Here is a 20,998-nt window from a genome sequence, read left to right as displayed (position 1 = left end):
GAAAGGCGAGGTGCCTGTTAAGAGGTCTGACTTTGATCAATGGACCTCTGGGTAGCAATCACGCTTTACGGCTGTCTATATGTGGTCCCCAATTTGAATCTCATATTTATCGAAGACAGAAAAAGTGAACTTGCCTTCTGTCTTGCAATATTCAGGCACACCAGAGTCATGTTGTTTCACATTCATACTGCTACAAATGGTGGAAATAAACAAGCTTCGCTAGCAGTCAATCGATATTTAGACTGTTCCATGTAGCTAAATTAGGTCACATAGCACCTGTATTTAAAAAAGGGCACAGTATGAGCCGGCAACTGTACCTTAAAGTACGTTCAGAATTTATACAATTCATTCCAATCTTCTGATTACTGTGCCACCCATTGAAATATGGTCATCTATAGTTGTCTGTCATTGTGAGTTATTGCTAGATGCCAGATGACTGAAATGTCAGTAAATGACCTTGTTGTTTGCTAAGCCTCTTTTTTTGTCACACTGTTATGTGCTGTCTCAGCAGGATTGCTTTATCATCACACAGGATGGAAAATCACCCCTGTGCAAATGAGAAATCCTTGGCCTGGAGCCATTAACATGCTCACAGTTCACTTCATTTAGTTAGACAACCCTCATGTGAATTCAATGTTTAGGCTTGGGGTTCAGGGAAAAAAAAAAAAAAAATCAAACTTAATGATGAGATCAAACTCAGAAAATATGACTTATATGTTACATATGAAATAAAAAATAATGGGGGCATGGGGCTGAAAACATGGTCGAGATGTTTTGCTCTGCTGCGGCCTTCCTGCGTGGATTTTGCATTTTTTTGAGTTTTCTCCGGCTTCCTCACACAATCCATAGATACGAATGGCTGGTTAATTGAAGACTTTGAATTGATCATTACTTTGTATTTGAATATGAATACATTGATCCGTCGTTTATCACTGATAATTGATTCCAAGACCAAGATATGGAGTCAGGACTTTTATAACCCTTTATTGTATTTTGAAACACTTTACTGTACACTTTTTAAACATTTTAAAGATAAACGGACCTATAGAAACGTTCTTTAAGGCTTCAATAAAACTCACAAAGTCACAACACCATAAAAAAAACGATCCTGCTGAATTTGTGGAGGCAAATGAAGTGGAAGAGTGGTTACATAGCGGGATTGCGGGAGGTCGAGATACAGTGTGGTTAAAACTGCTCTTACAGCTGTAAGCCAATCAGCGGCAAGGATACACATCAACATGTTCCCATTGGTCTTGTCTCCTCTACCAGATAGCCAATCAACAGCAAGGATACAAATCAACATTTTCCCATCGGTCCCGTCTCCTCTACCGGCCAATAGTGTGCTGTAAAGTCATATGGGCAGACAAAGCCCCACGCTCCAAGTGACGCCGCAAAAAGCACCGAACTATCCGCAATGTTTAATACTCTTTAAAACCCACGATGCACTGAATGACGAACCTCGAAATAGCGAGGGATCACTGTAGTTGTATATGTGCTCTGTAATTGACCCATCCAGGGTGTACCCTAAAAAACTCAGCAGGTCCCACTCAGCCACCTAGCTACACCAAACCTATAGACCAGCAATCGACTTCCCTTTTCCCTTAATTCAAAAAGTCCGTGCAGCACATGGTCGTTCTGTCTGCTCGTGACAAAATGTTGCTCTGTGCATAATCCTGAAAACTTTAATGGAATCATGTTCACATTCTTCTGGTAAAAATGTTCCCTAGAAGTAAACCATTTAGATTCAAACTGAAACCAACGATAGCAATAAAGCCTCAAGGACTGAGTGATAGAAATTTTGTTCTGTTCACATGACAACTGTTTTGACTTTACTGCAGGGATGACCTTTTCCTCCCAACTTTAATGAAATTAAACTGAACCAGGGCAACAGCAACAATAGGGCATTGGGCAGGGCTGACCTTTCTCATACTTCTTGGTTGAGAGTTGTTATTTGGCAGACTTTGTCCTAATAGAAAAGAACAAACTATATATATATAACGTTTATTCACAAACCATGAAAAACATTCAATTAACTCCTTTTAAGGAGACGAGACAATATTTAGAACATTTTTGGAGCATGGAGTAGGATTTGTATTCTTGCCTTATTTATTTTGGTATCTAACCCACATTTGTTGGGATGATTCTATTTGTCCTCGCAGTAAGTAAATACAATTTCAAAATGGCACTTGAAAGTTGAGCATGCAGTTGTCAAACTGCTAGCAAGATTTAAATCAATCAAGTCTCTGTGGTACGCCAAGACCCAGAAGTCCATTGCTGCTTCATAGCAACAGAGTCGGGATCAAAATCACTCTTCCTTCCACACAGAGACACAAGGAATTAGTTATCAGTCCAGTAGTAATACAGAGTGTAAGTATTCTAACATACAGTACATGTCACAGAAAGTAATCAGATCTAGAATTGAGAGAATTGCCAATTTGGTTAAATGGTGGAGGATGGTTTATGCCATCATTGAAGAAAGTAAGGTTTCAATTCATAATTCAATTTCATAATTTTGGTGTCTTGTGTTTGTTAGATCTGTTAGATCACTAGTGTGATCCCACTCACATTTGCTACTGTGGTATCCATAGCAACCGCCCACATCTTTGAGAGAAAATGCTTGAAAAGAAGTATCGAAGGGAAGAGATTGTCTGCGTATCAGATGTTAAATGTGATTATCAACAGTCTTCTGATAAAAAAATCCACTTTAAAACAAAACACATAAATTAAGAATTAAGCCAGGTGAAAAGCAGTCAGAAGAAATCTACCGATGTACCATCCGCCCTCCATCCATCCATCCATCCATCCATCCATCCATCCATCCATCCATCCATCCATCCATCCATCCATCCATCCATCCATCCATCCATCCATCGTCTTTTCTGCCGATCTTGTTCGACATCACAGGGAAGGTGACTAAGCCACATGCTTGGTTTTACCAATCCATCAGCAGACAGATACACAGCGACAGCCATTCACTCTCAGCCAACAAAACATGCATGTAGGAGAAAGCGAGAGTAATTGGAAAATATCCACAATTCAACTGTCAGGCTGATAGATAACATGTTAACAGTAACCTTCTGCAAACTAAATGTATAATTTCATTATAGGTGGATATAGGGCTCCTTTGTTTTTAAAAAGACATCCAGGTATTAATCCACTCTATAAGAAACAGTTTTGTATTTTTCTTCAGGAAAGTGTCAAATCTAGTCTAAATGTTTCTCCGAGCATAAAACTGTCTCGGTGGTGTCTCGATTAGCAAAGGTTTGAACCTAACCTTTATTTTAACCTTTATTTAACCAGGCAAACAATTAAGAACAAGTTCTTATTTACAAGTGCGGACTGACAATCTAAAAAGTAAAACATGTCTCAATGAGGTTGTCTGCTGCCAGGTCAACATTCCAAATGAGAATTGTTGTATATTTGTTATGCCAGCTTTTGAATCACACACAGGTTACACATTCAAAGAATTGCAGCATATAAACATTTTTTTTGTTGCACATGAGTGCAACCTACCTCTGCGATTCCTTTGGGAAAGCCAGCAACCACACAAAATGTTTAGTCTAATTTTACGCGAGTTTGATGAAAATGAGCAATAGCAAGAAAGACAGAGTCACCATACCTTGAGCCCTCCACACTCTGCTGCTGATCCATGATCCACTCCAGTGATGTAAATACCCAACGCGTATTCAGCACCCCCTCGGATCATAAGGCCCAGGGATCGACCATCATCCAAAACCAAGTTGACCTATATCAATCACCATGAAATTTGCTCAAGTCAGTTCTCGAATGGTTCCAGATAGAAACAAGTCACATTTAGAGAAAAAAATAAATCTTGTCATTCTATCTTATTGTCTCACAGCAAAACATTGAGACAAACTAAATATTTTCAGGAATGCATCCCCCCCAGCCTTCAGAACATTTGTTAAATGCATAAGGAAAGATCCAAACCCTTTTGTATTTTAACACATATCTTTCCCCCTCAACACACAGAACTGATCATGATTCAAACAAATAGCAATTCTGAAAGCTTTAGAGCAGGGGTCACCAACCTTTCTTATGACGAGGGCTACTTCCTGAGTACTGATTAAGGCAAAGGGCTACCAGTTTGACACACTTCTGAAATAGCCAATTTGCTCAATTTAGCTTTACCTATGTGTTATTATTAATTGTCATTTCCAGTTCACATGTGTGATTTAAACAAGAATAGCAAAAATAAAATAAATAGATGCAGCTCACTGTGTATAAGTGCCGCTATTTGAGCTAATTTCAGAACAGCCCTGCCGGCAACTCACGCGGTCCTCACGGGCGACCTGGTGCCCGCGGGTACCATGTTGGTGACCCCTGCTATAGAGACACCTGGCATGTAGAAAGAAAGGAGATATAACCTGGAATGAGAAGCCACTCTCCAGAATTCTTACATTTCAAATTCCAGGTGCACATACTATATAGTGACACAGCCTCAGCAGCTGTATTAGTACATGAAACACTTTTGTTAGAATAATTCACAGTACAGTATCGTTATAAATAATTTAAAAAAAAAAGCCATATTATTTTATAGCCATATCTCCCAGCCGTAGTCTGGCAACCTGACTCAGATGCTGTCAGAATGAAAAAAAAAGAAAAGTATTCATATTATTTTTTATTATTTCATTAACATACCATTTATTATTTTCCACTATTTTCTTGCCATTTCTTAATTTGCAGCGCAGAAACTATTATGTTCATTCAGATCAGCATAGTACACTTCTTTTATGATGCATAGAATTTAGTTTTACACATAGACAGGTTCAGTAATGGCTTAACCATGCCGAATGTTAATTTGTGATTGTTATCAAGGAAACCAAACACAAATGTACCCTGTAATGTGGCTGGGGTATGTGTACAGATATTTCCGCAAATTTTTTTTGAAACAACGATGTACGTGACAAAACGTTCAATGTGAAATAAATAGTCTGTTACTTTTGGCAGTCTTAGGTCCATTTAAAGATTAATGCCCATTACAGAGGCAACATCTTCCTCTGTCCCTCCAGGGGAAGTGGACGAGATTTTGGAGTGAGATAGATGAGGTACTTTAGACGACTTTTTACATGCATTAATATTCTAGTTTTCTGGCTCATAGAGCTTTTGAGGAAGGTTGATGGTTCAAGAAGTATAACAACGATAACTTCCCGATGAAACATTAAAAACGCACAAAAGCGTGAAATTTCGTACGCAGCGTCACATCAAGCAGAAACAGTTAAAAAGTCCATAATGAAGGCAGGGACTAACCATGAATTCAACTGGGCATACAGTGCTTAGTTTCTCACAAGCCTCACCTTCTTCTCATCTCCTTCCTGCAGGAGCTGCATGTTGCTACGTCGCTGGCTGTCACTTCTTCTGAGGGCGGCACTGTGATGTTCAGGTAGGTCAGGAGGAGGGGACACACTATGGCCCAAAGGGTCAACCCATGTATAGACATGGTTGGTCACATAGCCGCCTGGAATCCTCCCCACTGAGCGTACAGAGAGGTTAAGCTTTTTATTGCCCTTCAGCACCTGAGGAATGGAAAAGGGAGAATTGTTGAAATGATCAAACCTCACTTCTTACAATATACAGAAATAGCAACAAAGAAGTGTATCCAGACATAAATATGTCCAAAATAGAATTGCAGCAGGGTGACTAAAACCTTGAACTCAGAAAAGGGCCACAATAGTAGCCACATGCTGTCATGTCAGGTAAAGAGAGTGTCAATGGTCTCGGGTTGTCTGAGTGCGAGGGAGCAACACTTCATTGAGAAAATCATTATTTCCAAAATGAACTTCCATCTGATATGAATGGTAAAATGATGACCATGTTGGATGTTTTGGGGCTCCACATACAATACACTGGCATTGCACTATTTATTGAACCATAGAAACATGGCATGGTTGTCAAGGAAGAAGGAGATGACCAAAAAGAAGATTAAACGGTAATATTCAATCACCCCATTTTTAGACTGCACCAGCACTTTTCAACGACAGAAAGTCTATGCGGTTCACTTTCTCGCCACAGGTTAAATTGAAATGATAAATATAGATGAGCATTATTGTAAAACCCAATACAGGCTGTGTACCTCCATAACACCTGGAACCTTTTTAAGAGATTTATGATTGGCTGTTACGTCTACGAACTTGAAAGTCTGTGCACTGGCGATTCAAATTCCAAACCACAGCAAAACCAAAAACCTATCCTACTGGTCACTATGGGTGTTATTTTGACAAATTATTGACCAATGTCAAGTGTTGAAAATGTCTTGCACGCATTAATAACGTGTTTGCAACAGTTTTTGGTGTCACCTGAAAAATGACTATTTTGGAGGTTGACGTCTTGAAAAACTAGAATGTCTTTCGTGAGATCGTGTAATCAAGGAATTTACAGCAGATTCTAACTAAATGCATGGAGAGTCATTCAAATGCCCCCAAATGGACACATACACGAAAAGTAGATATAAGGTATACGTTACAGCACAGGTGTCAAACTCAAGGCCCGGAGGCCAGATACGGCCCGCCACATCATTTTATGTGGCCCGCAAAGACAAATTGTGCATCAAATTCGTGTGTCATTACTAAAATTGCAAATTGTCTTCACTTTTAATAATATCTTTTTTTTTTTTAAATATTTGACCACTTTTAACTCATCTGATTTGAAAACGAGTTATTTGTCAGTTTGTTTTGTAGCTTTTACTGTATATAATATGAGGTGCTCATACATTTATTTGGGTTGACAAGTCATAATGGACCTCCGAAAGAAGCTATGACTACAACGCGGCCCGGGGAAAAAAATGAGTTTGACACTCTTGCGTTACAGTAATACATTTTCAGAAGAAATTGCTGTTGGTTTATTGTCTTCTATTGGCTTTGGGTACGTGGAACACTTTGGCCGATCGATATATTCCCATGTAGCTGGACTGCTCATAAAATCCGACCAAACGGGGCAGTTCAGTCAATACCCAGAGGCCTTAGTATTTCTGGCTGTTGACTTTAACAGCTGCAGACTGTTACTGTTGTGATTTCAAAAGTGCAAAAGGAGTAGGATATGGCATTTGACAAATGAAAAGAAAAATGCATATCAACGGGACTGTTTTGGGGATAATTAAATTCAAGTAAGCTGGTTGAGTTCATATGAAATTGCACAATGTGTAATGGTGAGGAATTATCTTCTTCCACTTCCTCCCTAACGAAAGAAGCAACGTGAGGTGAAAAAAGCAATATTTCGTAGCTCCCCAAAGGATCACAAAATAATTTTAGTGGTGCATCTGGCTCGAAGGGCGGTGTGCCTCCATTTCAGTTGGAGCATGTCCTCAAGAGACACCACCATGATTTAGTTGCCCCAACGACTCTTAAGGCAGAAAACAAGGGGACCATGTGAACCGTGTTCTTGAAAATCATGACAAATGAGGTGAACCTGTGGCGAAATCACATTTAAGCTTCACAGGGAATCATTAAGTCTTCACCTAAATCACACTGTTGCAGAGTAAAACCATTACAGATGGGAATTTTTTTAACACTTCCGGTTCTACCTGTACACAGTGACTACTAAAGCTAAATTTATCGCTCGGTGTTGTCATACAGAAATTACTGCTCTTGGCTTGCGCAAAAACGAATGTCTTTTTTAGTGAAGCACAATGCAAGCTTTTAAAATACTGCCCTTCAGAGTGCTGTGCTCACTCTATACATTTTCTTCTACACTGACTTAGTACCTGGGGAATTCAGATAAATCCACTTACGAAAACAAATGTTCCCCATTGAATCCAAATTTTAACATCAGTCTTCCTTTGAGTTTGCTGGCTCCTGGTGGTTACAAGCAACAAGTTTTAGTATGTACATTAAGTAATCTGTCAGGAGTACAGAAAGGGGGAAGATTAAAAGCAGATAGTATACATATATACGGTCCCCTCCAAAAGTATTGGAACTGTAAGGTCAATTCCTTTGTTATTGTATTCTGAAGACATTTGGGTCTCAGGTCAAAAGATGAATATGATTACGTATGTACGTATGTATGCATTTACTCATTCATGGAATAAGTACACTAAATAGGTTTAATGCTATGAGTCATGGTGCAAGGCAACTGAGAAGTACGGCAACATGGAAAGAGTCGAGAAAAAAGAAAAAATGAGTTGGTGGGCAAAAGGAATCATAAGGTCGAGGCTATGATGAAGCAAACAGCTTCGTAATCCTTGGAGCAAAATGTATGATTATGACCATGCGATGATGGAACACGTCTTCATGCAAAACCACAAGCGCTGAGGAAATATGAAAACAGAAACACAAGAGAGAGAGAGAGAGAGAGAGAGAGAGAGAGAGAGAGAGAGAGAGAGAGAGAGAGAGAGAGAGAGAGAGAGAGAATTTATGTGGTTTACACATAATAATAATTCTGCTTTTAAAACTAACCCTAACCAGCACCCCTAATGGTATCTTATGTACAGCGATAGTATTTATTTTATGCCATTACAACACTGCATAAAATTCAAAGTTAATATAAGATGTTGTAACTGTATATTTATGGACCATGCCTAAAAGTAGAATACTTTATTTTTATTGTGTTCTGTTGCCAGTTCAAAAGCACAAAATCTATCTAATTTAAAAAAGACTCAAGTGAAAGCATCAATAAAATGAAATGACAGCACGTTTTATTTGTAAGAAAAGGGGAAAGCAGCCCATCAGTTGAAAGCATTTTTTTGAGTTGGTATGAAATGTAATAATAGTCAGGGTTGAAACCATTCATTGCCTATTGTACAAACTAATTGCACAGGCCTAATACTTAGTTATGTACACATAGAGTGCGCTTGTCAAATCAAGTGCATTCAAGCATGCCATCATTGCAAACTGCCAAACACACAAGCACTCACAAGCACGCACACACACGCACACGGACACATTAGATGCGAAGTATGAATATGGATACACACATAACTGGGCACCATGTTTCCACCAGGAAAATTGCCTTTTCTCCTGTGTGTTTACTACTGTCAGATTGGATCTATCAACGGGTGCAGAAACACACATTCTCATTCGGCATACGTGAAGGTAAGATTTGTGAGGAGCTTTCACAATAATGACAAAAATTCAAAATCCAATGAAATATCGTCCATATTGATAGTACTTTAGAGAGAGCAACAGATCAGCATTCAGATGGCAATGTAGTGAAACTGAGAGGAAAATGTGTGGAGTGGCACACACGTCATAGACTATGATTCATGACATCCACGTGTAAAAAGAAGCAATGCTGGTTAGCGGGCATCTGTGAATTACACCTGGAATGACAAATTAGTTATTTTCAATTCTTAACACACAATGAAAATACTGCACAGAATCTGGTGTTCATATGCCGCTATAACAATGTTTGAAAAGCAGTCAGCAAAGTATAATGCATTTGAGTCACGTAGATATAATACATGATTTTGAACTGACAGTGACATGACTATTTCTGAAATATTCTAGTAATGTAGTGACCCTTGACCGTTTAACTACCATCACATGAGAATATCGTCTCCTGCTCACGTGTTGTTTCAATTTCTGTGTCAAGTGGGAGCAAACCCAAACAATGAATTGAAAATAAAGTGTTTCTAGTAGGGTTAGAATGAAGGTTAGCATTGTGTTATTCCAGTTGCAATAGACAACAATAACCAGTGTCAGACCCATTGAACTGCAGAGCGTACACACATTTGTCCGCTAGCTGTAGGCAAGTGGATCTGCCAGTGGTGCAAATGGAGCTATTGATGCTGTTCAATAATGGCAAATCTTCAATTTCCAATCCATCTATCAGCTGTGTGTTCCATTAGGGCGGGAGGGCAAAGTTGGCGACCGCAACCTCGTGCAAACATGAGCAAAAGCAATGAATAAATTCAAGTGGTGCTTGCTGTGAATTTCACAGCAGTTTAGTTTGTAAGTCTGACGTGTAGCATTACAATGTGGTAACCATCCAAACATATACGTAACAGATACACTTAAAAATCTCATTCATTGGATTACAGTATTTGGGGAAACCATCCACTATCTATTTTCTCCATTAGGGTCTGGGATAACTGGAACCTTTCAAGATTACTTTATACATATACGTATATTCCGTCCTATAAGGCGCACCAGATTATAAGGCGCACCTTCAATGAATGGCCCATTTTAAAACTTTGTCCACATATAAGGCGCACCGGATTATAAGGCGCAACTTCAATGAGTGGCCCATTCTAAAATTTTGCCCATATTTCATAACATATTTATACATTTGGCCCGCAGGCCGGACTTTGGACATGCCTGCTGTAGTGGCTCAATATTGGTCCATATATAAAGTGCACATGATTATAAGGCGCACTGTCGGCTTTTGAGAAAATTGGAGGTTTTTAGGTGCGCCTTATAGTGCGGAAAAAAAGGTATTCGATTGGAAGGAATTGATTTAAGCCATTTGCTGTAGCAAGCAATAACTATTCTGCAAATGGGCCTGGCAGTGAAAAAATATCAAACATAGTCTGAGTGCCCGCCAATTCATTACTGAGCAGGAACTCAGTAACTACCATATCTAAACTCTGACAAAAGATGACATCTGAGATCAAGTGTCAAATTAATACATGGGCTTTCTAATCCCGCACGAGTCACAATTTTGGTTCGGTGTAAATAAATTGGTAGATAACCAATTAATTATTTCTTTAGAATTCTGACAATTGGGTGGAAATAATTGTTAATTAAACATGTCTTAAAGAAATTGAGCCCAAATGGAGTGCAATACTTGACTGCATAAAGTAGTGGACCCATTAATTCAGTCTGAGCTATCTTAAAAAAAAAAAAAAATGATCCGAAGAAAATGAGATCAGTTTCAGCGTATGGCACATTGAGGTAGATGTTCTGTTGCGCAACTCCGCTGGCCAGCGTTCAACTGCGTATAAGGAGAGTGGCATAGAAATAACAATTAAAAACATAGCAAGTCATTGCAATTCCTCTACAATTTAACACACTTTTGCAAAATATATAATTGAGTGTACTACAGCTAGCATAAAAGTGAGCACCATGGGCTACCTATACTCACAACATCACAACTAGTGAGACCGGAATAGTTTTACAACTCTTGAGTCTCATATTTTGCCAGATGTTTGAGCATAAACATCTGCATTGGTAGGATAGTAATAATGTGTTTGGAACCCAAATTAAATAAACACTTGGAAGGATTATTGAATAAATGACAAGCCAGCCACCGCAGACTTAATGGAGTCAAGTCATTTATCACAGGGATTAGCCAGAGAAAAACATCCACAATACTCATCTCCTCTAATCCTCAAATTCCCCCAATCTGTCTATCCTTCTCTGTTCCTCTCATTAACTTGAATTAATGTGATGGAACACCTGCACTGACATACACAACACACCAGCGGGACAATTTGAGTGAATTCAAATTGGGTCATGAATAAGAGATTCTTTTTCCTTTCTTCACATCAAAGAAAAGCATGTCATAAGACATTACGGTATTTTTATAAATTAATATTGCAAATATTTACTAAGAAGGAATATGCTTGTGACAAATCTACCAAAAATATATATGTTATCTGATTAAGTCTATTAACATTTTACCGGTTATTTCTTGATAAATTGTCTTGTACAATAAACAACAAGAGTCTAAATTGCATCTTTCAAAATTGAATGAGCAACTTTATTATTGTGGTGACATTTAGTTTCATAGGCTATAAACATAATTTTGGATTTGAATGAAAACATCATCATTCTCTTTGTGCAGATCCAAGTTGGTGTCACAATGCTAATGCTTACCTGGCGGACAAATCTATTACTCCCCCCGCTCCTCAGTCTGAAATTTTGAGTCCCATAAATACAATTTGTTTTACCCACAAACAAAATGGTAGCCTATCATTAATATCTGAATTCTCTCACTGGAAAAAAAAAAAACCCAGCATCTTCATAACAGAATAAAATGGTGGCACATGAAGTGGTGAAAGTTCAGGGAAGTGAGAAAAGCCAATTTTTGTTAGTTCAAAGAGAGAGAGTTAAATACTCTGATTTGCTGACGGGGCAATAAATTAATCTACCCCCAACTTGTTATAGTACAGTAGCTCATTAATCAAAGAGGCCTCCTATTGCGTCCCTCTATTGTCCCGCAGCAATTGTGATTTACAGGGCCACCTCCAGATGCCAAAACTACTTCAATGCTGGCTGTGAGTAGTCGAGGGAAAAAGAAGAACATAGACAACATAGAGACACGTGGATCTCATCTGTATTTAATGGCCCGTTGTATATTTGCATTACATCGGCATCTGGTTCATAATGTGGAACTTGGAAAAGTCTTAACGTGAAGACCCTATTCCTATTTTAGAAACAATTCCACGGCAGCCCAATTAACTAGAATGTTGCATGGCAGACCAATTAACTAGAATGTTGCCAGAGATTGTTAAATCTGCTAACATTGTGGTGGTGATCGATTCTAAAGCACTTTATTACTCATTGAATGTACTTTTAACTCAATGAGTTGTGTTTATCCTATACTCAGGTTCACTGAAGGGAGATGTGATAATTACGCTATCATTAACATGATTCCTAAGACACTTTTCCAATGGCTTCAATAGGAAGTTTAAATAGAAAATGAGCAGTTTTAGTGGTGAATGGTTGTGAGAAATGGAAACAGATAACAAAGGCCGCTCCAAGTTTCATTAGCATTCACAAGATTTATTCACAAGAACCATCAATCCAAGATTTTGAATTACGATGACAAACAATATTACTCTGACTTGATAGGTACATAGAGCTGACTAGCTTGCTAATATGGTATAACTTTACAAACCCATTTCACAATTTGAATCTTTCACATCCACCAAATACTGTCATTACCTTTTTGTATGTTTTTTGATACTTTCAGTTAAACAAAATTCAACATATAAAACTCACTTTCCACAATGCTTACTATGATCAGCAGGTAAGGATTTCTGCATACATTACAAACATAACCAAATGGACCAACTAGATTTTGCCATTTATGTAGCAATGTGATTAATTACATCATTAATTTTAATAATTAAATGCACACTTAGTGTTGTGGCAATGTTTTGTCAAAACAAAATAAAGTACCGTATTTTTCGCTCCATAAGGCGCACTGGATTATAAGAGGCACCCTCAGTGAATTTTTTATTTTCGAAATTATTTCATATATAGGGCGCACCGGATTAAAAGGCGCATAAAATAAAAGCTATACTGCAACAAACTGAGGTTGACTAGGGTTGCGGTATGCATCCACTAGCCAATAACCAATGAGCCCTCAGTAAACAATCGCGTTTCTCAAACTATCTCCTATAAAAGTGATCGGAACCGACTAAAGTTAGATCTAACACATTGGTACTGCTTACTTATGTTTCCCTTCCATATCGAGCCGTAAAGTTACTTGAAACATTAATGGAGCAACCTATTTTGAAATGAAATAGCCTCGTGCGTATAGCAGCTATCATTATAGCATTAGCCACCCGCAAACTCCCATGAGCCTCAGCTCGCAGACTCCCATGAGCCTCAGCAAAGTGTCATGGCGGCCCCCTGTAAAGAATCACGTTTCTCAAACTCTCTCCCATAAAAGTGATCGGAACCGACTGATTTAACACATTGGTGCTGCTTATTTATGATTCCGTTGGATATTGATCCGTAAACGTACTCGAAAACACGAACGGAACAGCCTATTTTGAAATGAAATAGCCTCGCGGGTACAACAGCTATCCAGTGACCCCCCCTGACCACGGTGCCTGTAATGCTGGGAAGCGATGCGACCTTGTAATTTACTAGTCGTACTAAAATGTACTGAAACATTTTAGCAGAGCGCTGTGTTCAACCAGTATGGATCAACAAATTCATCAATTGATCCATATATAAGGCGCTCTGCATTATAACGCGCACTGTGGTTTTTTGAGTAAATTTTAAGTTTTTAAGTGCGCCTAATAGTGCGGAAAATACGGCAATGTATATGTTTGATAGACAGAAACATCTGGCAGCAGCTGGGAATGCAGCTATTTTTTTAATATGGTGCTTGTGTTCATAAGGGGTGTCAGTGAGCAGGAGCCAATCCCGGCTGACTTTGAGTGAGAGGGGAACCTTAAACTAGTTGGCCATCAATCACTGGGGATCTAATAAAAAAACAACAAATTATTATTGTTTACGATGTGGAGTTGTCAGTGAACCTATTGACCATTTTTTCAGAATATGAGAGGAGGTAATCCAATCAATTGTACAAAGAACATGAAAATGTCCCATTTCTGAGCTTTCCCAAAACCCTTGAATGGGAAATTGTAATATTTGAGACATATTCATAAATTTTAAGTTATATGGAGTGAGCTAACTAATAAAGGGTATCTTGACCTGTCTTTTCACTATTACAGGAGAATGTTTGTTGACGGGTGAAGCAAGAAATAAATGCTGCTTATCAGCTAGCATTAGCGTGTGCCTTTTCAGATACCACTTGAGCTTTTATTACATTTCAGGGCAGACTATATATTTATTTTGAAAGCAACTGTGCTACTGCTCTCATTTGTAGTAAAATATTGCCACACGCTTGAGGTTGCCCTCTCCATAGACATAAAGCTACTGACTACCATAAACTGACTACCATATAAAGATTTTCTGTGCATGCAAACTAATATAAATGTACAATATTCAATAAATAATAACTCAAGTAGTTGGTGTGAAGTGTATACTATGTCTGCTATTTGAAAATGGATAAAAGGAAGCCTTTGGGAGCCATTTTGAATGCGCTTGGAGAAGCTACTAAAATTTAACGATGCTAATATATTTATTTTACAGGTTGTCAGTGGCGATGGTCATGTATGTGGCTTCAGGGAGATACGAGACAATCGTTGGTCACCTTACTGGGTGCTATCCTACGCTGTATTCTCACAAACTTCTCTCACTACAAATTGTTACCCAGGGACACTTTCAAGCAGAAACACGACTTCACAGTATATAGAACTGAAACTACTCTGCTATCAATCACAGACAGAACTCAGCTGACCCTGCCAAAATTTTGACGCTAAAAGGGCATTTTTCGATATGTAAGCTTTTCATTCCTTCACAGCTGAATAAATGCAAAAATCAATGAGCTACTGTTTTTTTATCATGGACTGAAACTGTTTAGCACGACTCCGAATCAGTTCTGTACAAATAGACATTGGGTTCTTTGGACAGTGTGAATTAAAACTTGTCGTCGGCAAGCTGGGGGGAAAACAAATATTTTCTCAATGGATAATTAGCTCAGCAATTTGCTAAATGAAACCATACATTGGTAGTCATAGCTTAATGAAAAGGAATGTTTGATCTAATTGCGGGGTGGTGAACAACCCTCTTTTGCGACAGAAAAAGATCTGGAGGATAGCTTTTCTTTTCATACATAATGAATATGTATTATACTATGGAACTTCTTTAGTTGAACAGGTTCAACCAAAGCTGAAAAATATGATATGGAGGAAAATGTAGTTCCCCAAGCGAGACTTCAAATCTTTGTGTCTAAGGATTAAATACATCCACAATTAAAGCTGTTCTAATTATTGCTTGGATTTTTATTGACTCTCATTTTAAAAGGCACCACGTAAGGGTGCCAGTGATGACAACGATGCATGAGCTGTGCAAGTGAACTCTCCGTGGGCAATTATACGACTTAATCCACCTCTTAATACCAGCTTTATCACATCACACACCATCAATACTACACAAAAACACAATTTAACAGTACACAACTGTGCCACATCATTTAGAAAGGTTCAAAAGGGACCCCCCCAACAAAAACAGGAATAAAACAATATATGCCATATCAGAGATACTGATAATTAAAATATATTGATATTTAAAGATTGCTACACCTGTGTTTTTCAACCTGAACTTGACAAGAATAACTTTTATTTAGAAGAGAAATATTGCAAGGACAAAAACACAAATATGTGCAAGAGAGAGGCGACAGCATCATTTTGTATTCCCCTAAAAACTTGAGCTACGTTGTTTATCAGAGCAAAAGACAATCCACAAGGACTCTCAGCTGTGAAGTGCAGCCTCTGCATGATTTCCGCATTAACATTGCACCATTTACTATACTTGCTGTCAGATGGAGAACAGCATGGGGCAGCCCTTTTTTTCTCGGCTGTTGCATGCTGTATCGCATCCATAATCTCAGTAAATAACACAAACTACACATTTGCTTTTCAAAAATGGACTGATTCAATCTGCAAAACTATACATTTTATCATAATGTCATCCCGTTTGATATTTGAAGCAAATGTGAACCTCTGCTAAATATTTAACAAATACTCAAAAACAGCTACATTTTTTCTGCTATTTTAACACTATAGGAAAACAAATTCACAGAAAGCTACGCTAGTTAGTCTCCTCTAAAACAGCAGGGACAACCAAAGCATGCACATAGATTGAGGTCATAAATAAATCTGTTCATCCTCTGCCAAGAATGTCATCCCAATTTGCTCAACGCATTTTCTGATAAACAATCAAGGAAACATAGAGGACCCCAGCAGGGACAATACACATTGTAAAAACAACAACAAAAACTAAGAAAGAGATTACAAAGAAACAGAAAGTAAGGCAAAAGGTTCGATCAATTTCCACAGTTGTCCTCACGAGCTATTGCGCCTGGGACAATGTTTATGACCCTTATAAAATGCCATCTTCCTCTCTTGTTAAGAAATATAAAGGAGTTAGTTAATTAAGTTAATTAGGGAGTAACAGTGTTCACTTTCTTAATCCCACATGAACCCATTTTGGAAATAAAACAATGACAAAGGACATTTGTAAGACAGTACATTGCCGGTAGTTTAACAAGCTAACTTGCATAGCTAACATGTTATTTATTATTATTATTTTTAATATCCGTCAACTATGCTTGCTAACTCTGTTTAACATGCACCTCTGTGTCCTAGATTGGGAATTCTGAGAAGGTATCACTGCAGTAACCTCCGCAGGGCAGCCAGATCTTGTCAAAGGATGCCTCTAGCCTCCCGCTGTGTTTTCTGTCTTATCTCACCATAGCACGCTGATGTTCGTCTTCATGTTTCTTGTACTCAGTAAGGCAGAAAATTAACTCCGGTGGCAACAACGCATCATCTGAGGCCAATACATTTATCTATGTGACTCCATCGCTCATTTTTCTGTCTCGCGTACTTACAGAAACACTAAATAGTCATAGTGGGATACAAATTTGAGATTTCTCAAGGACCTATCCTCAACCTTTGCTGATAAACTCACCTATTTACATTTTTGGAGCATTTTATGTCGTACATTTCGTACACAAGGCAACCCAATGTGGGTTTCGTTTATGATATTCCACTGCATGATGACATCTAGACTGTCAGATTGGGATCCAATACATACATTAAAAAAAGATGTTTGGATGTATCCTAAAGTTACAGGGAAGACACATAAACAACTACTATTACATTAACATAAAATATCTGTTGAAGTCAAATTTTATAGTAAATGTGGCGCTCAGCCAGCATGAAACACACACACGTGCACACGTGCACACGTGCACACACACATGCACGCACGCACACGGATGCACACACACAACTGCAATAATAGCAACCAAACATTTCATTCGTATATCACTTGTCCCAGCCACCATTAGCTGCTTCCCTCCTCCTGCAGCACACACACCAGTGCTACCGTGCTAGTGACTGCTCTGAAAAGATGTGGGTGAGTAGGATTTGTAGAAGCAGAAGGATACTGGCACCATCTAAAAACCAAATGCTGTATCTGACACTAATGGGCCTAAAGAAGGACAGTCCCCATATGGGTTATATACCACACAAGCAGCTATGAGGGAACAGATTTGGATGCAGATAATGGTGTGTGTGTGTGTGTGTGTGTGTGTACGTGTGTGTGTGTGTGTGCGTGCGCATGTGTGTGTGTCTGCGTGTGTGTGTGTGAGGCTGTATGAATCTGAGAGGTGTTTGGAGGTTTTCAACTTGAATACCGGAAGCTGATTCTAGTTTGTGACCAAACCTTTTAAGATCAGGGGGTAGTACCCATTAATCATCTCATTTTGGAGAGGTGGATAAAGAAATTCTCAGTAAAAGTAGGCCTATTTCTTCACTCTTATTTTTTTCTACATAAAAAAAAAGGCTGTAAATACGTACTGCTAAAAGTAACAGCTTTATAATATAACAGTTCTATTTAAATAAATATGGCAGAATCACTCTTTTTAAAGTATAGTACGTATTATAGAGAAGGCTCATTTAAATTTTCATCTACTATATGATACCATATTGCTGTAATCTCACTTGCAGGTGGACTGGAAACTGACAATATTTATAGGCAAGCCAACTACCATCATTTACTATCTACCTTGTTTTACCTTTTAGCACATTCAACCCCATCTGCCTTCTAGAAAAACAGAGAACCACTTGAAAAGAATATTGCATGTCCATCAAAGTTGCATGATAAGCATTTCATAAAAGCACATAGTAAAAATAGCAGTTATTAGCCCCATTTACCACCACGAACATAAATCTATCTTTTCATAAGCATCACTTTGAGTCTGAGTAGTAATGAATTCCTACAGTATGATGAACTGAGATTTAAAAGCTGTCGATGCAGTTCTGAGCTTTTAACACAAGTAGAGCTGTCGTCTAACAAGGGGCAGGGCACACCCTTGGCATAAAATAGACAAATAACCATTCACATTCACAATCTCTTCTTTAATAAACTTCTTGTTTGTGTTTTGGGAATGTGGGAGGAAGACAGAGTAGCCAGAAAAAACCCTACACAGGTAGTATGAGTTTTTTTCAATGCACACCACTGATATCATGAACATGAATTCCAAATTTGTAAAGAAAGCAATAAATTGTCCCGGCACAATAAAACTGGCCAATCAGAGACTGTCTGTCCTTGACTGGATTATTGAAATTTGGTTAGCAACATGAAATAAAAAGACAGAATTTGACATCCCTTGAGACAAAACGTATTTTCAAAGCGGGCTACTGCAGCACTGGGCATTGTCGTTGTCACAGGGTTCGTCGGGGAAGTTATATACTTATGTTTTTAAGTATTGTACATTCCCCAAAAATAAAATATAAAATCTGTAGCATTTCACATTTTGCAATTCTGACATAAGTCATTCTACCAATGTAGCAGCCTTGGCTAACATCAGTGTGTATACGTTCAAATCTTGCTGACAGCTTGAAAAGTGCAGACTTTAAGCGTACTAGTTCTGAGGATCACTGTTCTAGTATTTTCTCAAATCGGAGATTTTAGGCACGAGGTATGTCAGGAACATGTCATGTATAAAAATGAGCCCTAAATATTGCTTTGCTTCAATCTCTAGTAGCTGCTAAGTCATAATAAATGTTTCAATCATAAAATACAACTCGTCATTTAGTGACGTTCCAAAACATTTTTCTGATGGTTGCTGAGCTCCAATCTTTCATCTACAAGCAATGCAGAATTTTGATTTTTGTAATTTGCATGTGGCTAAGAAAAAAGAGGAAAAGAAGAAGAATATATCAGTGAGCTGATTTAAAAGCAGCAGGAGAAAGCTTATAGCTCAGCAGCAGACTTTTCATTCAACAGGCAAGAGAACTTGAAGAATAATGCAACAGGAGTAAAGTAAAAGAAGAGTTTAGATGCTAGAAAAGCACTTGACTTATAAACCTTAGTGGTATATATTTCTTAACAGCTAATAAGGATTACTAATATACAGTCCATGCCAACCCAAACCTTTATGCAACTCTAAGCAGAAATAGATTTAGGGCACCTGTCCAGCATGTTTATATGTTAGATGAGTTAAAAAGTAAATACATGCGATCACACAAGGCAGCATGTTTTCAAGTAGTGATGAACTTTGCTTTTCCTGCAACACAAGCGCCCTTGCCCCTCCCCAAACAAATCCACACGTTATCTATGAGCAGCAGCTTAAAAAGCTGTAATTGCAGTGAAAGGATATGCTTATAGCGTAGGCGTAGGTCATGCATCTCTCAGCTAAGTGAACTATTGTGAAACAGCCTTTCATTTTACAGTCTAGATATCATTCTTTGCTAAGCATTTATGCTGACTTAGTTAAAATTGTACTCATTTTTCACGATCCTGAAGCTTGGCCCCTCTTCAACTGGCAGAGAATATATGGGCTCGAGCAGAGCACGTCCGCCTCACAGTTAGGAGCGTGCAGGTTCGATTCCACCTCCGGCCCTCTCTGTATGGAGTTTGCATGTTCTCCCCGTGCCTGCATGGGTTTTCTCCGGGCACTCCGGTTTCCTCCCACATCCAAAAAACATGCTTGGTAGGCCGATTGAGCACTCCAAATTGCCCCTAGGTGTGAGTGCGGATGGTTGTTCGTCTCTGTGTGCCCTGCGATTGGCTGGCTACTGGTTCAGGGTTAGCCCACGACCCCAGTGGGGACAGGCGGTATAGAAAATGGACAGATTGAGAGAGAGAGAGAGAGAGAGAGAGAGAGAGAGAGAGAGAGAGAGACAGACAGACAGACAGACAGACAGAGACAGATAGATAGACAGACAGACAGACAGACAGACAGACAGACAGACAGACAGACAGACAGACAGACAGACAGACAGATAGATAGATAGATAGATAGATAGATAGATAGATAGATAGATAGATAGATAGATAGATAGATAGATAGATAGATAGATAGATAGATAGATAGATAGATAGATAGATAGATAGATAGATAGATAGATACGTAGATAGATAGATAGAGACGGACAGACGGACGGACAGCCCGATATATACACACACACTATAAAACTGGAACATTTTTAACAGACAGACAGACAGATATAGATATATACACAAACACACACACTCGATAAAACTGAAAAACGTTTCACATCTCAGTTTCTTTCTCAGTACTCGGTATGGTAACCTTATCAATGTTTGGCAACAGTGATTATTGAAAGCTCATTAAACTTTGACTACACTCCACTGACTGGCACAATCCACAGCACTATCATGTTGTTGTACGAGTGTGCCCGATGCGCATGGACTATTACATTTGAAGG

The 20,998-nt window shown here is 38.6% G+C and overlaps 1 protein-coding gene across 1 annotated transcript in view; it reads right to left on the bottom strand.

Moving 5' to 3' along the window:
• The window catches only part of whrna (whirlin a), a 74,404-nt gene that overhangs the window by 37,756 nt on the left and 15,650 nt on the right, over positions 1 to 20,998 (bottom strand). Inside the window, exons 2-3 of the mRNA XM_037266360.1 lie at positions 5,316 to 5,534; positions 3,620 to 3,745 (exon numbers count right to left, since the gene is read on the bottom strand). Coding sequence (XP_037122255.1) covers positions 3,620 to 3,745; positions 5,316 to 5,534 — 345 coding nt within the window. The remainder of the gene's footprint in view (positions 1 to 3,619; positions 3,746 to 5,315; positions 5,535 to 20,998) is intronic.

Source organism: Syngnathus acus, chromosome 12, assembly GCF_901709675.1.
Source record: "Syngnathus acus chromosome 12, fSynAcu1.2, whole genome shotgun sequence".
Lineage (NCBI taxonomy): Eukaryota > Metazoa > Chordata > Actinopteri > Syngnathiformes > Syngnathidae > Syngnathus > Syngnathus acus.
This window is presented reverse-complemented; position numbering and strand designations above follow the sequence as displayed.